The sequence below is a fragment of the Hippocampus comes genome, unplaced genomic scaffold, assembly GCF_001891065.2.
Source record: "Hippocampus comes isolate QL1 unplaced genomic scaffold, H_comes_QL1_v1.1 scaffold147, whole genome shotgun sequence".
Classification (NCBI taxonomy): Eukaryota; Metazoa; Chordata; class Actinopteri; order Syngnathiformes; family Syngnathidae; genus Hippocampus; species Hippocampus comes.
Window position 1 is genome coordinate 3,913,579 of NW_017805009.1, and position 11,646 is coordinate 3,925,224.

The following is an 11,646-nucleotide window of genomic DNA, read 5'->3' on the forward strand; positions in this document are numbered from 1 at the left end:
AGGAAACCGGAGGACCCGGAGAAAACCCACGCAGGCCCGGGGAGAAGATGCAAACTCCACACAGGGAGGCCGGAGCCGGATTCGAACCCGGCACCTCTGCACTGTGAAGTCGACGTGCTAACCACTGGACTACCGGGCCGCCCTCACATAAACATGAATCAAAAAAAAAAATAAAAAAATAAGTGCACATTTAGTGAAACGCACATTTGAGAATTCAACCCAAATGTGCCGGGCAGTATGATGAGACCGCAGTGACTCCATTCACATATAACGTCATTACCTGGCAGTGTGTTCCCACTCTTTGAGAGGTGCGGGAATGGCTCCACTTGCACAAAGTAAAGCTGCCGCTAAACACACCGAGTAGGCTGCACTCGAACCCAGTCCTGCTCCGGTCGGCAGCTCCGACCACACGGATACTGTCAAGCTTGGCAGCTCGCTATACGCGGAAGAAAAAGAAAGTCGCTTACGTGAAGAAGAAGGAAAAAAAATCTGCTTTTCCAATGACATTAGTTCACATGTCACATACAATGGGAACAGTACAATGACTTATTCTGCTTGACATCCATGCGTTAATGGAATGGAAATTGTTTGAATGGAAATTGTAAAACCTTTGTCTCCAGAAGAAAACACACACTGGTTTCTTGATGGTCTCCTGGCTTCAAGCCAGACTTTTATTAAAAGCCATTCTTTTGGGAGTCATTATTTCTGGCAAACATGCCAGCTTTGTGTCAACGGCAATTAAAGATCCTGATGACCTGAAACTCAACAGAGCATCTCCATCTCTATCTTCTCGGATTATCTTGCTACGCCGTCTACATTTGGTCAAATTTTTATAGTGGCAGACTGACATTTTTAAAGTGCTATAAAAATGCAAGTGAAAAGACAAAGCATCCTCTAGGAAACAATGCACTTGTTATCTGGTCGACCTCTCCTGGTGTGATCATTGTTTACAACTCTGAGTTGCAACAAACACAAGAACTAATTTCCGCTCACTCTCTTGTTTTACACAGCTTGTAAAAGAAAAGATTTCCCACCTTTTTTTCCAGGTCACTATTGTAATAAACAACTAGGACAAGAAATCAGAAGACCAAGGAGGCCCGCCAATATTCCAGATTAAGAATCAGAACCTGCAACAAAGTCTGAAGTCAGACAACGCCTGTGTAAATAGTGATTCCAGGAATGGCAGGCCAAGGGAGTGAAGTTTCGCAATCAAGACTCAATTCTCCCTTCTTGTTGTGTTGAGAACAATTCCATTGTTCAACATACGTCACACCAGAGGTCGTCATGCATCGAACTGTCTGGCTTCAGGATGCCATCTCTCCGTGTAAACTACAAAGAGTTGCGGCAATAATCTGCAGTCGATGGGTTGAGTGTATGAGTGGTGAGTTGATTATTGGGCCTGTTCCAGTCAGACAGAGCTGAGCTAGTTGAGGCATACAAAAATGTCTGATAAAAACAAATGCATCGTACCCTGATCCAAACAGGGAGAGGTACATGTAGAGGAACGCCAAGGTTGCCATGTTGCTTGTATCAAAGTTTCCATTTGCTCCACCCACAAATTCACGTAGTCTCTTCACAAGTTCAGGATCTAGATGCTTTAAGTCCATCTGCTTGCCTGTTAAATGCAACAACAACAAAACACAGAGGCCTAACATCAATGGTAAGATAACAGTGTTTAGAAATGACAATAATGCAGCATTCAGTCCACAGGTGTGTTTACTACAAAGTTGTGAACAGTGATCGACAGCATTTTAATATTGAATGTTAATGCATTTGTCTCAATAATTAATTTCAAGATGATGCAAAATTAAAATAATGCCATAGAGAGCTATTTAATCTTGTACATGGGAGAATTCCTTACCACGTGAACACGGCATAAGATGCTTCACTTCAGACACATCCCAGCAGAGAAAGGTGTCAATGTTTGGGAGGTTAATGCACACTTTCCCAGTGTTCGTGGCTTTCAACTTCAAGTATGTTCTCAGATTCAAACTCACAGCAAGTGCAACCTGTAATGAATCAACACAAATCGTTTATTCATACGAAATTCTGTTTCTTCCCTGGATCAGCAGTATTTGAAACTATGGAAACAATGACTACGCCTTACATTAAAATGTCGCTATTACGAACGAAGCGAAAACGTTCTTATTTGTAGAACACCGCTAAAAAAAAGTTCAGGAAGCTTTGAGTGGCTGCACCATACTGCATGGAGATGCACAGCAAGCTACACCTAATGAGACGTGTTAGTACCTTGATTTGATTCATTGACAAATTACCTTTCCGTGCACAACTGCGTGTTCTCCATGAAGAATTGCCTTTCCCGGAGCAGATACGATGCATTCCCTAATGTGCATCATTTCACAAGAGCGCAGCTGTGCAACCAAGTTGCTATCTTAGTCACATGCAGGTAACGCTAATCTCCTTGGAGACGAAACAGTCAGCTAACTCCAATGCCTTCATGGGGGCTCAACGGAGATTTAATAAATTATTAAAGTACGCGAACGTCAGTAAAAAGCAATTGTCATTCGACAGGTTGGGTCTCAGTGGGATGTAATGTCGCAGCCCCCTAACATCTAAGTTTACACACTCAGCTGACATGACGGAAGACAGCCTAGCACACTTTCGGCCAACATTAACCAATCAGCGTACATCGTTTCTTCGTCTGTCATCGGTCTTAACCAATCACAATCTGTGTTTCCTCCAGCCATTCCCTGAGTTATCCAATCGTTCGATAAAATGAAACGCCCTTGAAGAGCTACGGACGCCGCGAGAGGACGTTTAAGTCCAACATTGATAAACATGGCTACGTTTGTTCGCAAACCTTCGATTTTGTGCTATTTTTTAAACAGCATCAAGCAAATCAGAGGGCGACAGACAAGGGAAACGCCGTTCTTATGGAGAAGGTTGCAGAACTTTAATTGTGATATGCCATTGACGTAATGTTTGCTTTCGTAAAGAATGAAGGTGATGGTCGTTGTGCAAAGGCTAGCGACAGACGTCTGTATTTGTTGTATCGGAAAGCACGTTTAAGCTACAGATGTGTTTTTTCCGACCTTTTCATCATTTTGACACCGAGATCAATCTTTCCTTTTCACAGTTACGCCACCGATCGAGAGAACAGAGTTCCCAAAATCTATACCAAAACAGGCGACAAAGGTTTTTATTGCAACTTGAGAAAATAGACGCTCCACTGATATACATAGTGACTTGCTTTTTTTTCGCCTTCAAGGTTTCTCAAGCACATTTACTGGCGAAAGAAGACCAAAGGAAGATCGTATTTTTGAAGCTTTAGGAAACACAGATGAATTGTCATCAGCAATAGGGTAAGAAACGTTTAAACACTGTACAGTGAACAAGTTGCTGCTTTTGTTCCCTACATTTGTCAAATTGTATTTACTGTTGCAGCTTGGCCAGAGAATTTTGCCACGAGAAAGGCCATACATTCACGTATCAGCTGGATAAGGTGAGATTTATCTGACATCACTCCTTTGATGAGGCATTAAAGTGACCTACAGCAATTTTAATTACTCAGATACAGTGCGTTTTGCAAGATGTTGGCTCTTTGATGGCATTAAAGTGACCTACGGCAATTTTTATTACTCAGATACAGTGCGTTTTGCAAGATGTTGGCGCCAATATTGCCACTCCTCAGTCTTCAGCAAGAGAAAGTCATCTAAGTATGTACATGTGTTAGCGGCTTATGTTTCAAGTGAGTAAATGCATTCTGGTCAAAATGGTTTTTTTTGTTTGTTAAGCACGGACAAAATTTTCTGGAACGCCAATAACAGATTTGGAAGGCTGGTGCCACTGATGTTTCAAGTGGCTAAATGCATTCTGGTCAAAATATGTTTTTTTTTTTGTTTGTTAAGCGCGGACAATTTTTTCTGGAACGCCAATAACAGATTTGGAAGGCTGGATTGATACATTCACAGAGGAACTCCCTCCTCTCACCAACTTTATTTTACCTGTAAGTCAAAGTATGCATTTAATTACTGTCCGCATCAACTGTTGATGGAATTTTTTTGGACCCGTGTGCAAAACAGTCTGGAGGAAAAAGCAGCGCAGCTTTACATATAGCTCGGACCGTCTGTCGCAGAGCTGAACGCAGGTCAGTTTGTGCGTAAGTCACAGTATGCATTTAATTACTGTCCGCATGCAACTGTTGATGTAATTTTTTTGGACACGTGTGCAAAACAGTCTGGAGGAAAGAGCAGCGCAGCTTTACATATAGCTCGGACTGTCTGTCGCAGAGCTGAACGCAGGTCAGTTTGTGCACATCCCTTTTTGGTGAACAACAGTCATCTATTATAATTCTAGTAGTGTTTTACAGTATCTGCGTTCCTATTACAGCGTCGCTCCAATTGTGCGCTCTGGGGAGGCTGATCCAGATATTGCCAGGTTTTTAAACAGGTAAGTGCACTCTAGTTGACAAGAAAATGCTATTATCATTATGCCATCTTTCAACATAACTGATTAATGCCTCAATATTTTCCCACACAGATTAAGCGACTACCTTTTCACTGTGGCCAGATATGCCGCCCTAAAAGAAAACAACAAGGAGATAATCTACAAAAGACCTGAATAATACTTGATTATAATAAAACACTTCATACATATTTGGGCTGTACAGTCATGTGCATATTTTATATTAATTATACATGAGATCAAAACATCTGTTCGGGTGAATCTTCTTTATAGAAAGCTTTCAGTGAGAATGCACAGCTTTGCAAAACTAACATCCACTTGCATCATTCAAGTATTGAAATGTATCCTCTCTGTCAGTCATCAGTCAAGGCAATCATTGACAGCTATGGCAACTTCGTCTCAATCAATTTACCCTCCTTTCTCATTGTATTTCAGCCGTCATTTTGTCATATTGGCACAATTACACATTGAGTTCTGAATTGAAAGTTAGGTTCCAGTTAGACCCTTCCGCACAAATCACAGGATGTGACACCAGCCCTGGCTTTTCCAGGAGAGGCTACTGCCCCACGTTATGAGCGATAAATTGCGGTCATCGTAAGGTGGGTAGCGCAGGGAGGTGACACATTCCAAGTGCGTGCTTCTTAGCAGACATGACTTCCTATGAGAGAATGTATCAAAGCTGTAGCGTCCATGGTAGGCACCAATTCCACTGGCACCTGTCCCCAAAAACAAATCACATTTGATATATTGCCAGGTTAATTTTCTAACACATCCAAACTCACCAACTCCACCGAAAGGCAGCGTCACGATCAGACTCTGCAGGGTGCTGTCGTTGGAACAAAAGCTTCCACTTGATGTTTCACTCATGACTCTTGAAATCACCTGCATTGTCACAAACAACACATGAAAAGGAGAATCGTATGGCCAGTTCAGAATGTACAGAGTAACCTCAAGTTGAATGTCATTGAACTTGCACAAGTGAATGCCTCAAATGTCACAAAAAAAAGTAAACTATCAGTTTAGAGCAATAAAATAGTGTTTCTCAAATGAGAGGACTAGTGCTAAGGGATATTCTTTTTAAGAAAACTGTCAGAAAAATAACTCAGTCACAAATTCAAAATACAAAAAAAAAAAAATCTCATTTTAGAGTAATCTTTTACGGAGTCACATTCATGACGTTTGTCAGCTGTGCACACATTTTAATTTACCGGCTATAATGTAGAAAACACAAAGCAAGAAAATAAAATCTGGCAGTAAGCAAGAAAAACAATGTCATACAGTATTGCCATTTTTTTTCTTGCTTGCTTTTAATAGGATTTACTCTGACAAGCTGCAACATGAATTTCATGATTGATGCAAAAAGTATTTTTTAAGGCCGTTTAATAAATGGGACGAAGAAGTTGTTGCAATCTAAATTTACATTTTGACATTCTTTAAAAATGATTTTGCACAGGTCAGATCAGGGTTTACTTGGCTGAAAAATGATTTAAAAAAGGGGTAGGGCTAATATTGAAAACAGCGCATTCAGGGTTCATACTGGAGGTGTGTGCGTGTGTGTCTGTGTGGCTTTTTAGCAACACATTCTAAAGGATGGAACATTCTCATGTATGACTTCACATGGAATGTCAGTATATTGCATGAGACCGCCGAAATCATGCACTTACAACTGCTTGAAAATAATAAAATAAATAAGAAATGACATCGATATTTAAAGGTTATGATAGCAACCAAAAGTTAAAAGTTTTGATCTTAAGTCTACTCAAGTTCTACCACATACCTTGCTGTTGTTGGAATACACATACACGCAGAGGGGTTTCTCTTGTTTGTTGATAAAGGCAATCGTCTCATCCACGTTGTTTACAGAGAGAACTGGAAGCACTGGCCCAAAAAGATCTTGTTGCATAATGGGGTCCGACTCATCAACTTCAGTCAAAATTGTTGGGGCTTTAGACAGAACAAACACATTTCAGTCAAATATTTTTGACACTGTCAGTATTTTTTTGTTTGTTTGTTTGTGTGTGGGGGCTCTCACCAATATACTTCTCTGCCTCTGTCACCTGTCCACCTAAGACCACCTTGCCAGACCTCCACAACAAGTCCTTCGTACGGTTAAAGATGTCCAGATTAACCATGCGGCAAAAGCTGCTGGATTCTCTGGGATCAGAACCATAGAACCGCATCAGGCAGCACTTCAGTGCTTGGACCAGACGGGTTTTTACATCCGAATGGCACAGGATGTAGTCAGGGGCCACCAAGCTCTGCCCGGAATTGTGAAAGCGGGCCCAGGCGATACGTTGTGCCGTGATGGTAATATCACAGTGCTGGTCTACGTAACACGGGTTCTTCCCACCCAGAACAAGGGTAATGGGTGTCAAACATTGAGCTGCAGCTTGAGCGATCCGACTACCTTCCTCTCTGGTTCCTGAATTGTAACATCATACATTGATTAAATACTGTATGCCAACGATGATTTGAAGATGGGGTGTATTGGGTCGCTGAACTTCTCACCAGAAAAGAAGACATGATCAAATTTAAGTTCCACAATGTCAGCCAAGTCATTGGTCCCTGCAAGAATTACATGGAAGCATTCCTTGAGGAAAACAAGAATTGTAGATCATTACATGAACATCATGGACAATGTATCTGTTGTATTCCAAAACAAACGTTTAGCATCCTGATAAAATGCCAAAAGTAATCAATCAATGTCTCAGATTAATGAATGAACAATGTGTTCATTCATGTGGTTGTGTTTTCTCGTGGTGTAGAGCTACACCGCAACAACAAAGAACCGTCCACTATGTTTGGCCCTTTCATAGCTCCGTAAAGTAAACAAAACATCTCAGTATGTTGTACTGTACTGCAGTTACACACGGCAAATCACATCCACATGAATCAACATGCGAAACAAATACATCCCTGACACTGGCATTCAAAACAGAGCACCAGATCTTATATAATTTTGACAACCCTCAATAGATCTCATTAGGTGTCTTGGGTCATTTAGAGCCCCAACTAGAAACATGTACAGCAAATATTCAGTGATCTTTTCAAAAGATTCCTAGAACTAATGACTAGTACTGCTGCTACTCACATTGTCCAAGTAGGAAGGGATGAGACGTTGGAGAAGTGCTGCTGTGTGGGCCGTGCATACAGAAGGACTGATGATGGCACAATTACCTGTACAATAAATAAATCCGGCGTGTTTGTGAGATATGCTACACTTGAATGTGTCATGGGTAGATGTACCTGCTGCAATGGCTCCCACCAGTGGCACCAGGCACATTTGGACTGGACTGCACCAGGTCCCCATGATAAACACAACCCCCAGGGGCTCGTTTACCACAAGACACTCATCCAGTGTGGTGGACTGAGCCAAGTAGACATGTTCAAAGATAGTCGTTAAAAGTGGAATTTATGAGGCAATACTGTATATGTTGGCCTTTTCTTGTTCAGCATCTACATGCTTCTGCTCGGTGACATCATATGACAATTTCACTGTTTTCACCGTTATGCTGATGACACTCAACTGTATATGCTGTAACTAACTCATGCAGTTGCTGTAATCTCGAGGCGTGCCTTGCTGAGATAAATGTTTTGCTTCTTAACCCTGATAAAATCGAGATTAGGATTGGCCCTTCTTGGCAAAGTGATTCGACAAAAATTAAACCGTTATATTTGAACACTCTTTTCAAATGCATATCAATATCACTTTCAAGGTTTTGCCAAAACTTCAGTGAGAACCTACAGAGAGGAAGAAGTTGATGTCCATAAATGCCAACCTATTGGTGCTATCGTTCTATTTTGTGGTTTTGAGTAGAGATGTGTGCATGAATTTTGGTGACGATTGACCACCAGCAATCAATTCACATATGGACTAACCGAGAGGAAAACGGAGTTTAAGCCTTCAACTGTTAATCTTCTTTGACAAAAGAATGTACCTCTTTGTAGAAATCTGATGGAATGTTCCCCCACCAAAAGGTTGTGTAAATCATTTGTAATCCCAATGTTTTCATAAACAGTCTCACCAGATTTCTTTCCACCTGCTGTGGCTGCATCCACTTCTTGAGGTTGCTGATGGCATGAAGAGCCTCGTTTTTAACCGGAATCAACTCTGAGACAACGGTCTCAAATCGTGGCTAGTTCAAGACAGGGGATTTAAAAAAAAAATTGAATTCAAAATCAGTTCTCACTTCCTTAAAATAAATAACTAAATAATCATAACCCCTCACCTTGTGTAGATCCCTTCCAAGAGCATCCACAAAGTCACACTCATGTTCCTCCAACATTCGCAGTACAGCCTCCAGCTGGGCCAGCCTGAAGTTCTCCTTGATGCTGCGCCTGGCCTGGAAGGACACCCGGGCTCTCTTAAGCTGCTCCTCGTACTGCAGCGGGTACGTCTTCAAACATGGCTCGCCTAGCCTGGTCCTTTAACATCCAAAAGCCAGTTATTATTGCACTCATCAGAATCAACTCAGCCTTCAGCTACAGTGATCCCACGCCTACCTTCTACATGTTAAACGGCCATTCCTTTGACATGCAGAGCAAGCCTTTGCCTTTGTACTCATGTCTATTCTAGTAAGCTCTCCAGTGCTGGACTTCCTCATTCTAACTGGTAAGCTTGTGAAGTAAAAGCCCTACAAGCACTGGGGTATAGTGAAAATCCCAATAAAGCCCTCCAGCTAGTCAGGTGATGCGCACAACAAGAGGGCTGAATCAAGGGGAGATCAGCCACAGTTAGCATCACATGCATCTTACTCACCCACCACCAAACCGATTGACGAATTAAATTTTAAACTTACCGTCGTAGAGATTTGAACCAGTTAGCAGGAGAAGGGCTTGGCGGGTTGCTCATGGCTTTATTACTTGTTCTGAGCTCAATTGGGCTCTCATGAAGTGTGCCACAGTGCGGAGGACTGTGAAGTATGTGTGCATTCACGAAATAATTATTCAGGAAAAGCTCCCAATGTGTTTCTCAGGAGTCATTCTCAATCCAAATGGCGTCCTGTTTTTAGGTTCAGTTGTGTTTGCATGCAGTGTTGCTCGCTCATACAGCAGCTGCTTGCAATCAGACATAATTGATTTGAGAAGGGGGGAGAAAAAAAACTTTGGAGCAAATAGTTTATATCACACCAGTGCGCATGATTTAACATGACAGGAAAACGTATTTTACAAACATGACAAACTTTACACAAGAACCGCTCTTGAACACATCCATAGTACAATCGAAAGACACTCTCTCACACGATGAGGAACAATAGCTCTGGGGGTGGACTTGCACACTAAGTGGCTTATATTCTTCCATTGACATCCTTCCAAATCACCGACTAATCTTATCGTTTATCTTTTGTGAAAAGAAACAGCGCTTTTCTTTTTCATTTTCTAAGCACGTTTAAAAATCAGGCCCAGATAAAGCAAGTCGCATTAGTAGACTTTAGAACGTTCCACAACATTTTTATGTCAACCAGTTATTCACAATATTTTGTATGGTAGGCCACTAGAGCAAGATATGCTTTTGGAAAATTATCAAGTCACTAATAGATGCCACCAAATTTGATGTCTCCAAGCTAGTCGGAGAAAACATTGGATATTTGAAGAATAATAAAGTTCCTAAAGACAAATATGTTAAGACTTTAAAATATATATTATACATGTTATTAAAAAAAAGACGAGTAAGTTGTAACCATTTTCTGAGGTTATCATCTTACATGAAATGTAATTGCGTAGAACAGACTGACATTAAAAAAAAAAAAACATTAATATGTGTGTGTGTGTGTGTGTGTGTGTGTGTATTTAAAATTAACACTCACAAAAAAGGCAATCATTGTACCTTAAGGGTACATTTGTTAATCATGGGTTGGTATCTCAAAGCCAATGTATTTGAGAACATACCATTTTGGAAACTGCAGTTCAATAATTACAATGAAGGACAGCAGATATATGTCTACACACCCCGTTCAAATGTTAGTATTTGTGATTTTTAAAACACTCACAAAAAAGGCAATCGTTGTACCTTAAGGGTACATTTGTTAGTCACGGGTTGGTATCTCAAAGCCAATGTATTTGAGAACATACCATTTTGGAACCTGCAGTTCAATAATTACAATGAGGGACAGCGGATATATGTCTACAACCCCGTTCAAATGTTAGTATTTGTGATTTTTAAAAAAATGTTTTTTTCCCCCTCCTCACTTGAATTGCACAGGTTACAGGTACAACATGGTGGAAAAGTTTTTTTTTTTCTTTGTCTCCTTTTTTCATATTACAAAAAAATGGCAATTGAACAGGGGTACACCGACTTACATCCACAGTATATTAGGGTAAATATGATATTGAGGGACAGGAATTAATTCTGTGTAGAATTGTTGCCTTTTAATCCAAACTGTGTTGTTTTCACACAAATTGCTGGTTAGTAAGACAGTAGTGTTGACCTGTATAATGGTAGGTAATGGGTGTTTTTTTGTTTATTTGTTTGTTTTTTGCATAATGACAGATTTGGTTGAGATTTTAAGCCTACTTTTACAATCTTGTGCATATCTCTTCCTGGTAAATCCCCGAAAGATGACACTTAGCCCAAAAAACTACCCAAGGGCAGAAACACTTTACCACGACGTGACCACCCAAAGGAACAAGTAGTCCAATTAGGCTGGAGATCCAGTCCATGACATCATGTTGAGAGGCTTGTTAGAACAGATCATTCTTCAGCACATGGCTTAGAAAGTCCATAGAGAGCATCGTGTCAGCCCAAGATTATTGTGTTGTAGTATTAGTACAGTAGTTGGGTTTCAGAGACCAGCCCCTGCTTCTATGGCTTGTTTCCAATATTCAACATTAGTGGTTTGACTTGTAACAGGTGACCAGATCAGGGTGAGAGCAAGGAGAAGATGGCGATACATGAGGCACTCGGCATTATTTAAAACGTAGTGAGCAAAGCTCTGCTTTTCTAGGATGAAGTAGAAAACAGCAGTCAACGTGAGATACGACAAGACATTTCCAGGCATTTTTGTCATGGATAAAAGATGCAAAGAAGACATTGCTTCTGTTCTTAAAAAAAGAAAAAAAATTAATAAGATCATCAATGGCTCTCTCACGCCCAGAAATTGTGGTGCTCCATCCCAAATGAAGCATAGCTTCGATCTTTTCATTCACACCATGTTCATAAACGATTAAAAACGAGACAGTCGGTCTTTAAGAGGGCGGGGATGAAGTGAAATCAACCAAAAA

At 40.8% G+C, this 11,646-nt stretch overlaps 3 protein-coding genes across 7 annotated transcripts in view; 1 reads left to right on the plus strand and 2 right to left on the minus strand.

The window, feature by feature from the left end:
* mvk (mevalonate kinase) overlaps positions 1–2,656 on the minus strand; it is a 10,892-nt gene extending 8,236 nt beyond the window's left edge. For both annotated transcript variants that reach the window (XM_019862736.1, XM_019862735.1), the window contains exons 1-4: positions 2,277–2,656; positions 1,862–2,009; positions 1,471–1,615; positions 281–436 (exon numbers count right to left, since the gene is read on the minus strand). In XM_019862736.1, coding sequence (XP_019718295.1) covers positions 281–436; positions 1,471–1,615; positions 1,862–2,009; positions 2,277–2,357 — 530 coding nt within the window. In that variant the 5' untranslated portion in view covers positions 2,358–2,656. The remainder of the gene's footprint in view (positions 1–280; positions 437–1,470; positions 1,616–1,861; positions 2,010–2,276) is intronic.
* An 84-nt stretch (positions 2,657–2,740) lies between these two features.
* mmab (metabolism of cobalamin associated B) lies at positions 2,741–4,616 on the plus strand. Of its 3 annotated transcripts, none has more exons than XM_019862738.1 (9): positions 2,741–2,936; positions 3,098–3,156; positions 3,230–3,323; positions 3,406–3,463; positions 3,605–3,677; positions 3,870–3,967; positions 4,198–4,262; positions 4,351–4,410; positions 4,501–4,616. In XM_019862738.1, exons 1-9 carry the CDS (start codon positions 2,800–2,802, stop codon positions 4,583–4,585), a joined length of 729 nt encoding a protein of 242 aa, XP_019718297.1. In that variant the 5' UTR covers positions 2,741–2,799; the 3' UTR covers positions 4,586–4,616. The 3 variants fall into 3 exon arrangements, with proteins under 3 accessions (XP_019718297.1, XP_019718298.1, XP_019718296.1); XM_019862737.1 differs by lacking the exon at positions 4,198–4,262 and adding an exon at positions 4,044–4,108 and having other exon boundaries at positions 2,743–2,936; XM_019862739.1 differs by lacking the exons at positions 4,198–4,262; positions 4,351–4,410; positions 4,501–4,616 and adding exons at positions 4,044–4,108; positions 4,263–4,344 and having other exon boundaries at positions 2,742–2,936.
* On the minus strand, positions 4,617–11,642 carry aldh3b4 (aldehyde dehydrogenase 3 family, member B4). 2 transcript variants are annotated; one of them, XM_019862734.1, is made up of 11 exons: positions 10,436–11,642; positions 9,225–10,252; positions 8,655–8,850; positions 8,451–8,561; positions 7,672–7,792; positions 7,517–7,602; positions 6,934–7,015; positions 6,458–6,847; positions 6,203–6,369; positions 5,208–5,307; positions 4,617–5,141 (listed from the first exon to the last, which is right to left on the minus strand). In XM_019862734.1, the coding sequence occupies exons 2-11, from the start codon at positions 9,275–9,277 to the stop codon at positions 4,942–4,944; spliced, it is 1,506 nt and encodes a 501-aa protein (XP_019718293.1). In that variant the 5' UTR covers positions 9,278–10,252; positions 10,436–11,642; the 3' UTR covers positions 4,617–4,941. The 2 variants fall into 2 exon arrangements, with proteins under 2 accessions (XP_019718293.1, XP_019718292.1); XM_019862733.1 differs by lacking the exons at positions 9,225–10,252; positions 10,436–11,642 and adding an exon at positions 8,929–9,044.
* Between the last annotated feature and the right edge of the window lie 4 nt (positions 11,643–11,646).